This window comes from Prenolepis imparis, unplaced genomic scaffold (assembly GCF_030444845.1).
Source record: "Prenolepis imparis isolate NDT839.2.m4 unplaced genomic scaffold, iyPreImpa1.0 SCAF_7, whole genome shotgun sequence".
Lineage (NCBI taxonomy): Eukaryota > Metazoa > Arthropoda > Insecta > Hymenoptera > Formicidae > Prenolepis > Prenolepis imparis.
In genome coordinates this window covers 1,133,280-1,148,828 of record NW_028141165.1, presented here as the reverse complement: position 1 = coordinate 1,148,828, position 15,549 = coordinate 1,133,280, and the positions used below count along the sequence as shown (strand labels likewise).

General features: G+C 28.1%; 3 protein-coding genes and 1 long non-coding RNA gene across 5 annotated transcripts; 3 read left to right on the top strand and 1 right to left on the bottom strand.

Annotated features, from left to right (window-relative positions):
- The first annotated feature begins 155 nt into the window (after nucleotides 1-155).
- On the top strand, nucleotides 156-3,414 carry Lkb1 (Lkb1/serine/threonine kinase 11). Of its 2 annotated transcripts, none has more exons than XM_083042359.1 (6): nucleotides 156-683; nucleotides 839-959; nucleotides 1,603-1,788; nucleotides 1,994-2,130; nucleotides 2,227-2,570; nucleotides 2,866-3,414. In XM_083042359.1, exons 1-6 carry the CDS (start codon nucleotides 340-342, stop codon nucleotides 3,027-3,029), a joined length of 1,296 nt encoding a protein of 431 aa, XP_082898485.1. In that variant the 5' UTR covers nucleotides 156-339; the 3' UTR covers nucleotides 3,030-3,414. The 2 variants fall into 2 exon arrangements, with proteins under 2 accessions (XP_082898485.1, XP_082898484.1); XM_083042358.1 differs by having other exon boundaries at nucleotides 2,863-3,413.
- A 722-nt stretch (nucleotides 3,415-4,136) lies between these two features.
- On the top strand, nucleotides 4,137-8,336 carry Tert (telomerase reverse transcriptase). The gene is made up of 8 exons (XM_083043380.1): nucleotides 4,137-4,273; nucleotides 4,441-5,092; nucleotides 5,213-5,538; nucleotides 5,622-5,824; nucleotides 5,896-6,125; nucleotides 6,197-6,390; nucleotides 6,466-6,668; nucleotides 6,754-8,336. Exons 1-7 carry the CDS (start codon nucleotides 4,266-4,268, stop codon nucleotides 6,596-6,598), a joined length of 1,746 nt encoding a protein of 581 aa, XP_082899506.1. The 5' UTR covers nucleotides 4,137-4,265; the 3' UTR covers nucleotides 6,599-6,668; nucleotides 6,754-8,336.
- LOC145938144 (odorant receptor 13a-like) lies at nucleotides 7,026-14,490 on the bottom strand. The gene is made up of 9 exons (XM_083041552.1): nucleotides 14,347-14,490; nucleotides 14,073-14,189; nucleotides 13,755-13,872; nucleotides 8,620-8,872; nucleotides 8,369-8,491; nucleotides 8,072-8,162; nucleotides 7,727-7,863; nucleotides 7,282-7,414; nucleotides 7,026-7,076 (listed from the first exon to the last, which is right to left on the bottom strand). The coding sequence occupies exons 1-9, from the start codon at nucleotides 14,488-14,490 to the stop codon at nucleotides 7,026-7,028; spliced, it is 1,167 nt and encodes a 388-aa protein (XP_082897678.1).
- On the top strand, nucleotides 9,444-11,596 carry LOC145939164 (uncharacterized). The gene is made up of 5 exons (XR_014425789.1): nucleotides 9,444-9,500; nucleotides 10,269-10,352; nucleotides 10,576-10,649; nucleotides 10,975-11,057; nucleotides 11,268-11,596. It is a non-coding gene; the product is annotated as an uncharacterized LOC145939164 (long non-coding RNA).
- Nucleotides 14,491-15,549: the final 1,059 nt, after the last annotated feature.

The window sequence follows — 15,549 nt, the reverse complement described above, 5'->3', positions numbered from 1 at the left end:
CGGTCGGAAGTCGGAATTCGGGTTTCGGGACGCGGAGTGGGGGCAGGTGGTGGGGGGATGCGCGAGCCGGTGCGCCGCGCACCCCCCTCTCCGCTCTCCCCACCCCACGCCCCACGCTCCACGCCCACGTCCTTGCGTAGTTGCTTGCGCGACTTGAAATTGGCAACAATGATCGCGAGCTCACTGATCGTCTATAAATTTTCTTACGTCTATGGTAATCGTGCTTCTTCACGTATCCCACCAGTGTTCACAACAATGGTCGTGCCGGTTGTAATTTTAGGTTAAATCATATACTCGCATGATCTCTTTATAGTTTATAAACTCTAACGGAGTAAAAAAATGGACAATAAAATAACGATATGTGACCCGGACGAAGAAGAAATTGAAAATGATATATTGCGTGATATCGAACCGATCATGTGGATCAATGACGATCCGAACTATGACTTGGACGAGATTAACATGTTTTTTCACAGAGTTGATTCAGCTCAAATTATATACGAAGAAAAGAAGAAAAAGTGTAAATTTATTGGTAAATATGTCATGGGCGACGTTCTCGGCGAAGGTAGTTATGGAAAAGTTAAAGAGGTATTGGATTCGCAAACGCTGTGCCGAAGAGCAGTCAAAATACTAAAGAAAAGGAAACTTCGTAGGATACCTAATGGTGAACAGAATGTTCAACGGTATGTTTGACGAATATATATTTCTACGAGTCTTACATTAGTGTCCGTTATATTTTATATCAACTTTTATCGCTAGATATGGAAATGCGATAAGTTATTGCACAAATTTTTCACTTGCTTGTTATTTACTAATATCTCGTTATACTTATTTACAGGGAGATACAATTGTTAAGAATATTAAGACACAAGAATGTAATAAATCTCGTGGATGTTTTATATAGTGACGAGAAAGAGAAAATGTATCTAGTTATGGAATTTTGCGTATGTGGATTACAGGTAAATTTTAATAGGCAGCTTTTTTTTTTCAGTGTTCCAAATATTAGATGTGCACAAATATCATATATAAATTCCCAAACTAAATAATTTCAAGAAATAGAAATGATAGTGATTTTGCATTTCTGTATCATTTTTATATAACATTATTTATATTAGTATCAAGTTTCAATATTGTATTTTTAGTACTGAGACATTCCAATTATTTTCAACATTATATATACAAATATTTAATATAATGTTTATATTAATCACTACATAATATAAAGAAAGCTTATAATTGACATATTGAAATATTATATAAATTGCAGAAGATGATTACATTATATTTATGTAAAAATTATACAAACAGTAATAATAGCAATTATAAGATATTTTATGATTTTATTTTAAAAAGTCAATTAAGTTGAGTACAAAGAAAGAATTCATAATTGTACTTTACAAATTCATATTATTCGTGTAATATATTAGTATTTTACATCATAATTAATAAATATGTGTGTGTACACGTATGTGCGTGCGAAATTTTCTGATAAAAAAGCTGTAATAAAGCCACATTAATTTTTTTGCTTTTAAGTTTCATGGTTGAACAATGGCTTGCATGAATTAACAACAATTAGATTTCTATTTATTAGATCCTTTGCAGGATATGTTGGAAAGCACACCAACCAAGAAGCTTCCCCTTTGGCAGGCACACGACTATTTCTGTCAGTTGTTGGATGGTTTAGAATACCTTTACAGTAAAGGAATAGTTCACAAAGATATAAAACCTGGAAATTTATTATTGACCTTAGATGGTACCTTAAAGATTAGCGACTTTGGCGTTGCAGAGGTACAAATTCCATCTATAACTTTATAACTAGGCTACAAATTTATGTGCAGTTATAAATTATAAAAGCAGATTGAAAAAAAAACAGAAATTTCTAATAAGGAAAAAGTATCTATGGACAAAATCTATATCAATTTAAAAAATGTCAAATATATATTTCACAACCATTTGTGTTCCTATTTGTGATTACGCATCTCCATTGTGTTAGGCATTAGACATGTTTTCCAAAGACGATACATGTACGATAGGTCAGGGATCCCCGGCATTTCAGCCACCAGAAATTGCAAATGGCTGCGAAAGTTTCTCAGGTTTTAAAGTAGATATATGGAGTAGTGGAGTTACATTGTAAGTAACATTTATATAGCGTTAATAAATAATTTATATGCAATATGAAGAAAAAATAGTATATATTGTAATGTATGTATAAAATGTATTTTATAGGTATAATATAATAACGGGCTTATATCCTTTTGAAGGAGATAATATATATAAATTGTATGAAAACATTGGAAGGGGTGAATATACTATACCGAAAGAAGTAGAGGAACCTTTAAAATCGCTCATAGAGGGAATGTTGCAGAAAGATGCAGATAATAGATTTACATTGCAACAGGTTAAAAGACATGCTTGGACCATGTGCGAGCATCCTAAAACGCAGAAAGAAGTACCTTTACCTCCTCTTAAAAGTAACGGGTGTCATAGTATGACTGTTTTGCCATATCTAATGGAATATCATTATGGGGTTGATGATAATCCTGTATATTACACAGAACATCAATTAAATGGTAGGTCTGTTAACGCCATTTTTGTTATATATTAAATATTTGTTATATATTAATTAATTTGTGATATATTAATTAATAAATTAATAAATTTGTTATATATTAAATTTTCAAATATATATTATATTAAATATTAACGCTAACATTGAAAAATTATGGCAACAATAAAGAATTGTGATTTAATCAAAAGAAATTTTGCTTATTGTAATACTTATCAAATTACATCCTTTCTTTTTGTAGTAATGCGTAAGATCGTAGAAAGTAGAAAGTATAATGAGAATCGCTTTTCTTTTAGAAGAACGAAGACTTCAAGAATTGGATCGTATTAGCGAGGATCGAAAAACTACATGTAATAGTCATGTAAATGCTAAATCCAACACAAACAGTCAAAACAAACGGAGATGGCGTAAACCAATTTCTTGCATTAGTATTAAGAGATTTCCATCCTGCAAGCCATCGTGATTTCCTTGATTATATCGCTATTCTTTCGTTTATATTTCACTGACTATGTCAGTTACAAAGTTTCTCTATGGTGGAGATGACTGAAAGCTCGATTAATACTGAGCGTACAAGATGTATGTAAGCTACAGCACGAATAAGAATGTAACGCTTTTGAGTCAATTCGAAAGCGTCGGATGTAACATTTGTGATATTAAGATTAAATCGTGTAGCGCGAATAATTCTACGACATCCTTATTAATCGTTCAACCCATGAAATGCCCAATTAAAGTCAAATTTCGTTCTGGTGCCATATGGACATTACGATTAATAAAATTGTTAATCGTCAAATTTTCTGCATTTTAATTACAATCGAATCTCCCTGTACCAAACAGTCTTATTTGTGCGAAAATCAATTTATCATCAGCTATATTTTGCTAAATTTCTTGATTTTATTTATTTAATTAGTAAATAAAAAATACTTAATTAACATTATATTGCAAATTTCAGTTTTATTTTGGTATATCACACACTGCAATATTGTTTTGATATACACTTATAACTGTATGCGTTAAAATCATTTATATTTAATCAAAACTTTGTAAAACAATTTTTTAGACAAGGAAAAATATATAATACAACACTTCTTTGTACAATTTTTTAATAGCTGTATGCATTAAATGCTTTTTTCTATTTTTTTTTAAATCAATTCAACAATTATCTTTTATTTTTTAAATATTTTATAATAAAATTTTGTACATTTATACATATATATATATATATATATATATATACTATTTGAGCTACTATTGAATTGGTCAATAATTTCCTTCTGTTTTTTGAAAAAATCAGATAAAAATATATTATTTATATATTTACATAAAAAAATTTTGATCAATGTAAAATATCTTTTTATTTATTTCTCATTGGCCGCGTTCAGCAGACTCAACTGCTAAGTAGCAATCAAACGTGATTGGTTTCTACTTTCAGATCCAGCCAATCAGGATCGAATGACATCGGAAAATTGCTCAACTGTTGAGTCTGCTGAATGCGGCCATTGTCAGTTGGTAATTCTGAATCAGAGTTTCATTGTTACCGCACGAGATTTTAAATATGAGTTCAGAATTTTTCCGTCACTCCTATCGATTCCTAATGTTTTTTTTTCTCATTTTTAATTTGTTTTGTATTGTTTACTAGTGTATATGAGTAGTATAAAGTAATATAACGTTTTAATAGTTATCAAATGAAGATTTTTTAAAAATGAAAAGGTTTCTATTATATATTTATGAAATATATTATAAATCTTGTTCATTTGAAAGAGATAATTGCATTAATTAGGTTATGAATGTTATTTATTATTTATTATATTATTTATTATGATTTATGTTATTTCGATTATTTTCTTTTTTTTAAGTCGTGTATTTTTTTTTTGTAGGAAAGGATATGTTCCAAATAATGTTAGAAAAGCGCCATTCATAAACAGATATTCAAAGCCGGAATCAGAAACAAAAGTTGAATGTTCGATTCCAATTGAAAAGTGTAATTCTACGGTGAATTTATTTGCATCGAGATGTCGAATAAGAAAGACAGGCCGTACTACGGCAAAAATCTCAAAATATCATATTTTAGAGAGTAAAAATACGGGACGAGAAATATGTCACGAGATTCTTAATACAGATATTGGGCTTAACGCACATGATAATAATGTTAATTTCAATGTTGTTATGCTTACTTTGTCACCGATTTTGGAATTATTTAGAAATCGCCATAATAGATTTAATTATTTCGAGAAATTAAAATTTATTATAGAAAGAGATAGTAAAAAATATGCAAAAAAATATAAGAATGAAATTCATCGACGTTCACTGCAATCTTTCTTCAGTTTATTATTATATGAAAATGTTCCTTTCCAATTATTTGGAACAATGCAAAATTTTAAAATTATAAAAAGAACGATTTGTCGTCTTTTAAAAACTGTTCCAAAAAAGAAACCAATAAAAAAACCTTTTAAAAGAACTGTGCGAGAAACAATGAGAGAAGCTACTGGGGCATCATTGAATATGAAACCATTGTTTAACAAGTTTGATGTACGTTTATTTTAAAGTTAAAATAAATAGTTTTGTTTTTTACTAAAATTATTACCATCTTTCTAGCAATTTAATAATCAAAATATTCAATGTTTTCTATAATATCTTTCATTTTTACAGATTTCCAAAATTGGGTGGTTGCATTTAATTAATAATAATACAGTACAATGGATAATTATATTAAAACTGTTGCATTGGTTCTTTGCACGATATATAATAAAAATTTTACATAAATATGTGGTATTGATATCAGTTAAAAGTCAATGGGTTTACATTGCAAAAGATGATTGGTGCAAGATGCAAGAAGAATTTATAAAGGAGAAAATAAATACATGTGGTCTTGTACCATGGATACCTATGGAAGTAAAGTCAACGTTTGAAATACCTATTGGGACGTACAAATTTATCCCAAGTTCTTCTGGTTTGAGAGCTTTATTAATAGCAAAGTATATATAATTTTATTTATATGCCGCAAATGAATATTATTAGTAAACTCTTTATATATCATATATGTTACATATAATTTCAGGTATACTGTTAAAGAGAAGTTTGATGACATTGATGTTGTTTTGAGATTTTTGCAGCAATTATATGTCACAGAGTTTAATGAAAATGGACTTCCAACTATAGCAAACTGCAAGCAGGCAAGCTATGAATTTAAAGCTTCAACCAAAAATCCATTATATTATGTACGTTGCGACATACAAGATGCATTTGGTTCAATAATACAAGGTATAATTTACTATTTATCACACTTAAGACAGACATTTAACAATAAGAAAGTTTATTTCCTTATTTTGCAGAAAAATTATATAATATTATTAGTACATGCTGTAGTCGGTTACAACTTTATCTTGCTTTGCGAACTTATACTATATCAAAAAATGGAAAAAACAAACAAACAGTACAATTTTTATCTTCTCGTCTAAAATTGGCAATAAGTAAAAAGGCAGTTATGAACAGGAAAAAACGTAAATTAGTTAAAGTAACAAAGTTGCTTGCTAAAATAAACAAGTTAATATTTAACCAGAAGGTAGAACAAAGAGATATTAAATTAAAGTTGCGATTAATATTAACTAATACTTTAATATTAATTAATATCAGGTTAAACTTGATGGTCAAGTATATTCAATAAAGCATGGTGTGCCACAAGGTATGCGAGTATCGCCAATTTTATCTGATATATATTACCAAAAGATGTTCAAAGAAAAATTCTCTGTATATGCAAATAATGGACTTATGTGTACATACGTCGATGATATTTTATATATTACTGAGAATGAACATTATGCAACAAAGTAAGTTCAATTATTTCATATAATAATTATATATATCACATATAGACATATTATAAATATAAACTATTTTTATAGATTTCTAGAGATTATCAGAAATGGCATACCCGAATATAACGTAAAATTTAATCCGAGTAAAATACAATCAAATGTAGGATTGCCTTACATACCTACAAAGATACAATTTTTAGGATGGAATATAATATTGTAAAGCTAGTTTTCCTTCTTTCTCACTTCTATGGGATGTTAAAGCTATGATTATTTTATTTTCAACTTCTCAGGTAAAACATTGTAAAATAAGTTATTTATATTGTATATATTTTATATTAATATATTTTATGTATTAATATTTCTCATTTGTTGCAGATATTTTGTTCTTTATACATATGTATGACAGCCGATAATTTTTCTTTAGAATTATAATTATATTTATTTGATATTTGCATATGTACGTGCGTGTCGACTGTCGCAGTTAAAGGAAAAATTACAAAAATATTAGTCAATAACTTAATTTATTTTAAAATATTCTCTACAAATAATCTATTGGCAAATACACAGACTGCATATTTATAATCGAAAATATTTAATATGGCGGCATCAAAGAGAGTTTATGAGTTAATTTCAGCTAAGTAAATTGATTATTGCATCGATCGCAACATCGTAAAATATGATACCGATGTGCGTACGATCTTAAAAAAAATAAATAATATTAAAATTGTGATATGCGCAAATATTGATATATCTTAATTATTGTTAATTTTTATGATAAATTATTAAGGTTTTAATTACATAATTTGATTTTTTTATTGTTTCATAAATTAGATGCTGATTATAAATGCAATTTTCTTTTTGATAAGTATTTTTTATTAAGTATGCATAGTATGCAGGTCTTACTGTAGAGAAAGTATCCATGGATATCACGAACATCTTTCCTGCCGTTAGTACGCAAGGTTCTCGTGTTTTCATTATCATAAAAGTCAAGATTTTCCTTGTTTGAAATGAAGTTTGATACCATGCTATATTCATTCTGCAAGAGGAAAGATGTTTCTCATATATCTGAGATTATTTTCATACACGCACAAAGCATACTTAAAGTTCATTTTAAAATTTTTACGTGTGTGTTTTATATTTAGTTTCCAAATTAATAGAAAAATTTAGTTCATTAAATTTAACAAGTTGTTGAGTTTATAAAATTTATAATTATTATTTCACAATTAATCAATATTATATATATATATTAGCATAAAAAAGTTACTTTCGTTCAGTTATTTTACAGTTACATGTATCAGCTTAATACGATTTTAGCATTTCTTAATAATGTAAAAATATTTGTACGTACAAACTAGTATGAATATTTGCGCTGTGATCAATTAAACTCTGTGCTGGAAAACTTTCGAAAAATAGATGCACTAATAATGCACACGCAAATGTTGTCTGTCTTAAAAATTCTTCTGGCCTGTCCATATTTGTCACTGCCTAAATAAGATTAATATGTTAATTGTAAAATAATTAATATTTTGATTGTACAATTATACATCTTTTCTAGCTAATTTTATTTAAAATATTTTATATAGCATTTTTATTTTTGCAATTAATATATCCACACATTGGTAATTTGTTATTTACTAGTGCAATATGATTAATAGCATTATCGTTATTACGAATATAAATGAAATTGACATACTGTAACTCCTGTCATACTCATAATAAGCATATTGAAACCTGCTACTGTAAGAAACATCTGACTGAATGTAGCTTCAATGAGATTGGCGAACCTTTGTAAAATATATATGAAGATTTTACGTAAAAATATAATATTTAAGTTAAGATGTTTTAAAAGTATATATATATATATGTGTGTTTATATATCTAGTAAGCATATATATCGTTTAAATACATTGATGTTAAAAGATATATACATGAGAAGCAATATAAAATAATAAACTGACTCTGACAGTGTATATACTATTACAGCGCAAACCTTAAAGCATTTTTATGCGCATGAATGCTTTTTATAATATTTTTATATGGTTTGTCGTCTTTTATAGATGGTACAAGATTTATTTCTAGACTGTCTTCCTTTATTATATTTTCTAGTTGTTGCCTGAAACAATGAATACAATTGTTTCAAAATTGTGATTCTACTTATTGTATTTAATTTATAAGTACATTATAAATATTCTAGATTAATTCAGTATGTTTCAAGAGAAATAAATTTTGTAAGATTCTTACCCGATGATCTTAAATAATCCGCAAACATGTTGTATCATGATCACATACATAGTGTCTGCTGCGATGGCTATGCTTACAAAAATAATAGCTGTAGTATATCCATGAATCAAGATGGGAAAATAATATTTGTCCATATCAATATAATATTCGACTCTATGTAATAATGGTCGAGCTGTATCATTTGATGAAGAATGCAGCAATAGCGGTTGTAATGGTACTAGCATAAATAACACCAATGCAGAATAAAAAGCACCTATATAATAAATTAAATATTTTTACTGATTTTTTATTTCTTTTAATTTATATTTTGACATCAAAATATATCTGCGGATTTTTATTTTAAAAGAGAAAAGAGAGAAAAATAGAAAATAAGATATATTATCTTATATTTTATATATTTTAAAATGTAGAATCAGAATATTCAAAAATATTGCATTTGTGTCTCTTGCATTTTTTTATAATTTGTACATTTAAGTAACTCGTAATATGTTATATTTTATTCCTATATTTCCGAATTGTTCGTCTAAATTATATGTTATTATGTATTTGATACGATTTTATATATCATAAATTTAGAATGATTGTCAAATATTAAAAGTATATATTTTAATAATTTTTGACTGCATAAGTGTATATATAAATATGACGTTTTTGTACGATCGATGATTTGTTAAAATCTCTATTGTTCGCGTACATATGAAATTGGTCTCTAGAAATCGCGAGTGACCGTAATTGAATTTCGCGCGCTTTTCCCGCGTTTTTTCCCCGCGTTATTTTCCTGCCTATAGTGACGCTGTTGTTGTTCCGGATTCCGGAGTCTGTATATCGATAAACGTCGCAGCGTGGGACAGATGGATTCTGAATCGCGACGCATTTAATTGGTGAGTAAGGCATAATTGGAATCGTATTTTAATAATTTTAGATTGCTTAATATGTAAACTCGGCGTTCGGCGACGCGCGGCGTATCATTGTTTACGCGCTGTCACATTATATATTGTCATTCGCGCGACGACTCTCGAACAGGTTGGCAGCGACGCGACGCGCTCCGTAAAATCGTGGTTAGGTCTTAGGTGTACACATATTTTTCGAGCCGCGATTGCGAGAAGTATTACGGTATCATTCATCCTGAGTGATTAGTGAATATCATTTCGTGCAACTATTAAACTTCTACTATTAAGCAACTCGTAAGTGTATCGACGATTTTGTTTCGAAACAATATTTCGCTAGCATTATTCGCGTGACAGTATTGACGCATCACCGTATCAATGTAAAGCTGCTAACATCGTTCATAAGTAACGAAACATCGTGAACGCGATCAATTCTAAACCGTGACGCATTTATTGGTAAGCAAATCATATTTTAATCATTTTCGACTGTTTTGTTCATTAAACTTTCGCCATTTGTGCGTATGCGAAGTTAGTCTTTCGAGACATCGAGATATCGAGATATCGAAATGTCGCGATCGTGAGTCTCGCGCGCTTCTCCCGCGCTATCTTCCCGCCATAATCGAGTGCGCGTCGCCTGCCATTAAAGTCGAAAATATCGCGCGCTCATTAACTGTATTCGAGTATGATAAATAGTGCGTGTAATCGTACGTAATTATCTATTTTTGCGAGTGTACGCTTATTGTAATTAATTGTTTTCTCTAGTGAGTGCCACGAAGGAGCGATAATGGTGAAATAAGAGAGGAGGAGGTCCAGGGCGACATTAGGCGTCGATGGAACAATTCTAAGGTTAGTATTTATTATTTTGTTTATTAGTTATAATAAATTAAAATTTATTAGTTGTGATATATAAAAATTTATAAATTATTTAACTATATTTTTGTTTGATATTGTACGCATGTAACATAAAATGGAAAATAAAATCTAATGCGTACAATAATAATTTTCTAAAATATTATATTAATTATTTTGGACGCTGCTATATAATTTCAATTTTATTTGTATGTTACAGATCAACGTAACTGACAATCTGAGAGGAGGAGGAAGTCTGGGAGAGACATTGGGCACCAGCGGAGCAATCATGAAGTGAGTATTTATTATTGACTTATTAGTTCAATTATTAAATAAAAATTTATAAAATTAAATAAAATACAAATTTATAAAATTATTATAAATTAAATAAAAATTTAATATAATTATATAAAAATTTAATAATTATAAATTAAATAAAAATTATAAATTAAATAGAAAATAACTATAAATTAAATGAAAATTTATAAAATTATTTAACTATATTTCTGCTTGATGTTGTATGTATGAAAAATAAAATCCAATGCATACATTAATAATTTTCTAATATATTAATTATTTTGGACGCTGTTACAATTTGAATTTTATTTGTATGTTACAGATCAACGTAACTGACAATCTTGACAATCTGAGAGGAGGAGGAGGTCTGGGAGAGACATCGGGCACCAGCGAAGCAACCATGGGGTATGTAGTTGTATATTAAATTGGTTTATTAATTCAATTATTATTAAATAAATAATTAAATAAAATTTATAAAATTATTTAATTATATATATTGCTGTTTATATTAATGTACGTATCAAATATAATTTAATGCATATACAATAATAATTTTCTAAAATATTAATTATTTTAGGCTCTGCTTTAATTTGAATTTTATTTGTTATGTTACAGATCAACGTAGCTTCAAGTCCGCTGTTGTGCATCGACCGGTGAGTTTATTATTTTTTTACAAGGTAACGGTTTTGTAAATATTAGATTGTGTGAAGATATGTAGATCTAGATTGTAGATTGTGTAGACTGTAGATTTTGTAGATAGTTCCGTTACCTTAAAATGAATGGATTACTAAAGAAACTTACTTGAGAATATGATAAAGATTAAGATAATATGATAAAGATTATAACTTATAGTTTAAGAAAAGCAGAAGAAACATTTTATAGTATATAATATATAGAATATTTAACCTAATTTATTTTATAAAGAACACATTAACAATAATTAATTGTATGTATGATTATAAATTGTTATAAATGATTAAATAATTATAATTACTTATTACTATAATGTACAGATTTTATATTATATAATATTTTGTAATCCATTCATTCATGTTGATTCATAATTTGATTTTATGTTAGTTAGAACAAAATTATATTAAAATAAGATGAGCTGATCAGATATTTTGCGGATATTTGATCTCATCTAAAAGAAAAAATAATAATGATATAAAATTTGCAAAAAATTTAGAATAATATCGTAAATTTTATAGTACGAAATATATATATGTTACTTTATTTTATTCTTTTTTTATTTTTGTGATTCATCGGTTGTACTCTGTAATTCAGAAATAAACAGAAGTCGCGTTAATTGCAAGCCGCGAATAAATTAAAATTGATAATCGAGTTTTTGTCGACCCGTAATAAAGAACGTACAAAATTTCTTGCCATATAATATTAATTTATTAATAATATTAATATTTATTCAAAAAAGGCGAAATATATATTATCGATATTATAGAATATAGTAATTACTAGCAAACGGCGATAATTACTAATGAAGCACATATGGTGTGCTTGACATCGCCATAAAATGGAGCGAATTAATCGACAACGCGAGTATCTAATACTAATAAGATACAATCGAATGGCGTGTAAATAAGTATCTCGTTTAAGTGCGGGAGTGTCGTGCAAAGTGTCGCGCGTTCAAGTGCGGGAGAACAGACTTTGATTATCGGGCAATCCTGACCAACCTGACCTGGAGAGGAGGAGCAGGCCTAGGAGGCATCAGGCGCTGGCGGAGCAACTCTGTGGTGAGTATTTATTATTCATATATTTGTGTATATAATATTTTTATATAATATATTTATATAATACCTATATAATATTTATATAATATTATATGTATGTATAATATTTGATCTTGTTATAAAAATTATGTATTTCTTACGCATATATGTATATTAATTCCATTTATCTATTTGAATAATTTAAATAAAGGAAAATTAGAGAGTAATACTTTTTAAAAATATTATAAAAGTTTATATTAAAAAAATAGTCTTTATAAAATTTATAAAGTTATTCAATTATTATATATCTACTGATTATTGTACGCGTCGAATATAAAATTGAATGTGTACAATACTAATTTTTAGAGATATTAATTATTTAAAGCTCTGCTAATTTATATTCTATTTGTATGTTACAGATCAACGTAACTTCGTAGTCCTGTTGCGCATCGACTGGTGAGTAATAAACTATTATTTTATTACGAGGTAACGGTTTTATATATATTTGATAGATGTAGATTTAGAGTGTAGATTATAGGCTTGTAGATTGTAGATAGTTCCGTTACCTCAAAATGAATGAATAACAATTAATCAGGATAAATATTTCAATTTAAAAAAAGACAAGAAATAGTTTATATAATATATAAAAGACATTAAATTTAATCTAATTCATTTTTTATAAAGAACACATCAAGAATTAATAATTGTGTGTTGTAATTATAAATTGTCTAAATAATTTTATAATTATAATTATTTATTCTTTGAATGTATCAATTTTATTCTAATTTTTTTGTATAACAGTTTATTCATTCATATTGATTATTTGGCCTTGCGTTAGTAATTTTTTATATATTCATATATCGTTATATTATGTTATATGATGTATTTATATACCGTTATTACGTTATATATCGTCATTATATTTATATATCGACTATTTATATATCCAGATTTTTTAACATACTATACATTTTTAATACATTACATATTTTTTGTATTATTAAATATTTATATATTTTTAAAAGATTAAATAACTTTTGAAGACGTATCGCATTACGATGTACGTGTATACATGGTTTTGTTGTCATTCATGTTGTCATGTTTGCGCGGACAAGTAACGCGGTGTGAGTCTCTTTACATCGCATTACTCTCTCAAAAGCGATCGAATAAATACTGGAAAATATTAAACGCGATTTCCTATGATCATTATAAATATTAATTTGCGCGATTAATTAATTTTTGTGATTATGTGAAGCGAGTGCATCGAAGCTGTGACGGCTATTTATCGAAACAAATATTGCTTAGCTTATATAATTCTCGTTTGATTTTCTTTTTTCTTCCTTTTTTATTCATCAGATAAAATTATTTTACTTACTTGCATATATGATCGTAAATGTTCGTCCATTTTTCGCATAATGATTAAGAATCTTCATATGGGTCGATGTCATTAGCCACTGCCAATCGCTTTGTATTTGATCAAAAAGTGCTCTGATCTGCAATTGAATTTTATTTTTAAAGATATAAATTTAAAATCTTTTATATGAGATTTTATAAGTACTCGCGTTCTAATTGTTTAAAGAAGTATCACACACAATTGCTATCTCGTAGAGATTTAACCAAGTTTAGAAAATTATGTGTTAATTATATGTTGAGAACATAATTTAATTTTTAGGATTTAAGATATATCACATACCTCTCTTGCTTTTAATATGCAAGTGATTAATTTTACTCCACATCCTATGTCGACTACTAAAGGTGAAAGAGAATCGATGAATATATCGATATCTTTAATAGAGAGTAAACCACATACCTATACTTAAAACGTGTAGTTATAAATATAAGCTTTTAAACTTTCTTTGTATAGAACAACTGGTTGTCACTGACAATGAGTAAGTTATTTCTTGATATAAAAAAACATTGATAAATTTCCAAGTTTGCGATATTCAAGCGTGCTTATGTCGTTATACCTTGGCGACAAATTGCGTACCAGCTAAAGACACTATAATGGCAATAATAGCGTTGCTACTCCTTTTCGTTTGATATGGCCACTGGCCTATGCACGACAGGAGAACTTTATTGATTCTATAGTGGCGTCCATCGAAGAATTGCATTTTGCGCGTATCAATAAGAATTGAACGTAGTGGAACAATATATTCGGAGAGGACTGCATAGGGAACTTTCATTATATCGCTTTCATTTTCACTGCTCGTGTGTAAGGATAATTGTCTTTAATAATTCTGTAAGGATAATTGTCTTTAATAATTCTCTTTATATAAACGTGTCGGCACCATCGCGAAATTATTTTAATCGCTCGCTTATAGCTACAGTCATTAGTTCAAAGACACTGTTGAACATAAGCATTATGCTCTTTGAACTAGAGGTTTTGTATCAGTTCTTTAGTTTCCCATTGTTTTACGAGACCTCGGCATCTTCGTATATCGCTTCGTATAATAAAAGAAAAAATTATCATCGTAATTTATATACTTCAAATTTTACAAAATTTTTAATCTTTCTCTATGTTTTTCTTTTAAAAAACTTGATATTTCTTTATATTTATAATATTGCTTTTTCAATTTCTTCAAATATTTTAATTTATATTTAATTATATATTTAATTATATTTGAAATTTTAAGCGAAAGTTTTCATGTTGCGTATTTATACATATGTATATTAGAAGAAAGTATGTGTGTTCTTTCTATAAGAAATATTTAGTAAAGTGTTATTATACATTTTTAGAACAAAACATGAGATTTTCTTATTATATACGAACATTGCATTTGAATTGTGTTTAGAATTTCAGTAATTTTGAAAACGAAGCGGAACGTTCTCTTGTCAATCGCGTTCATCTGTTGTTAGGTATCTAGGGCTTTTTTGGACACGCGCATTTTTACAAATGTCCCGTCGGTTTTAAACATCACAACATCTATTTGTATGATATATATTTTTACCGCCTTTTATTCCACGTAACGGAAGCGCGAGAAATAAGTGTATCGTCGTTATTATGCTAATCCCGCGAGTTATTATTTGAACGTGACACGTATCATGCGAAGAGGTCTTGCCCGTTATGACGTAAGTATAGTGCAAACAACTTAGCATGATAAAGCAATAATTTTAGTTTAGTTCGCAAAAACAATACATTTTTATTTCTTTTCATCTCTTATTTGAAACTT

Bases quoted from the DNA above. Each gene is read 5' to 3' on its own strand.
- Lkb1 (XM_083042358.1), top strand. From the start codon at position 340: ATGGACAATAAAATAACGATATGTGACCCGGACGAAGAAGAAATTGAA. The intron at 1,789-1,993 runs GTACAAATTCCA...CCATTGTGTTAG, and splicing joins GCGACTTTGGCGTTGCAGAG to GCATTAGACATGTTTTCCAA. The intron at 2,131-2,226 runs GTAAGTAACATT...TGTATTTTATAG, and splicing joins TGGAGTAGTGGAGTTACATT to GTATAATATAATAACGGGCT.
- Tert (XM_083043380.1), top strand. The intron at 5,539-5,621 runs GTATATATAATT...ATATAATTTCAG, and splicing joins AGAGCTTTATTAATAGCAAA to GTATACTGTTAAAGAGAAGT. The intron at 5,825-5,895 runs GTATAATTTACT...CTTATTTTGCAG, and splicing joins ATTTGGTTCAATAATACAAG to AAAAATTATATAATATTATT.
- LOC145938144 (XM_083041552.1), bottom strand. From the start codon at position 14,490: ATGCAATTCTTCGATGGACGCCACTATAGAATCAATAAAGTTCTCCTG. The intron at 14,190-14,346 runs GTATAACGACAT...TTTTAAGTATAG, and splicing joins GTACGCAATTTGTCGCCAAG to GTATGTGGTTTACTCTCTAT. The intron at 7,864-8,071 runs GTATGTCAATTT...AATCTTATTTAG, and splicing joins TGAGTATGACAGGAGTTACA to GCAGTGACAAATATGGACAG.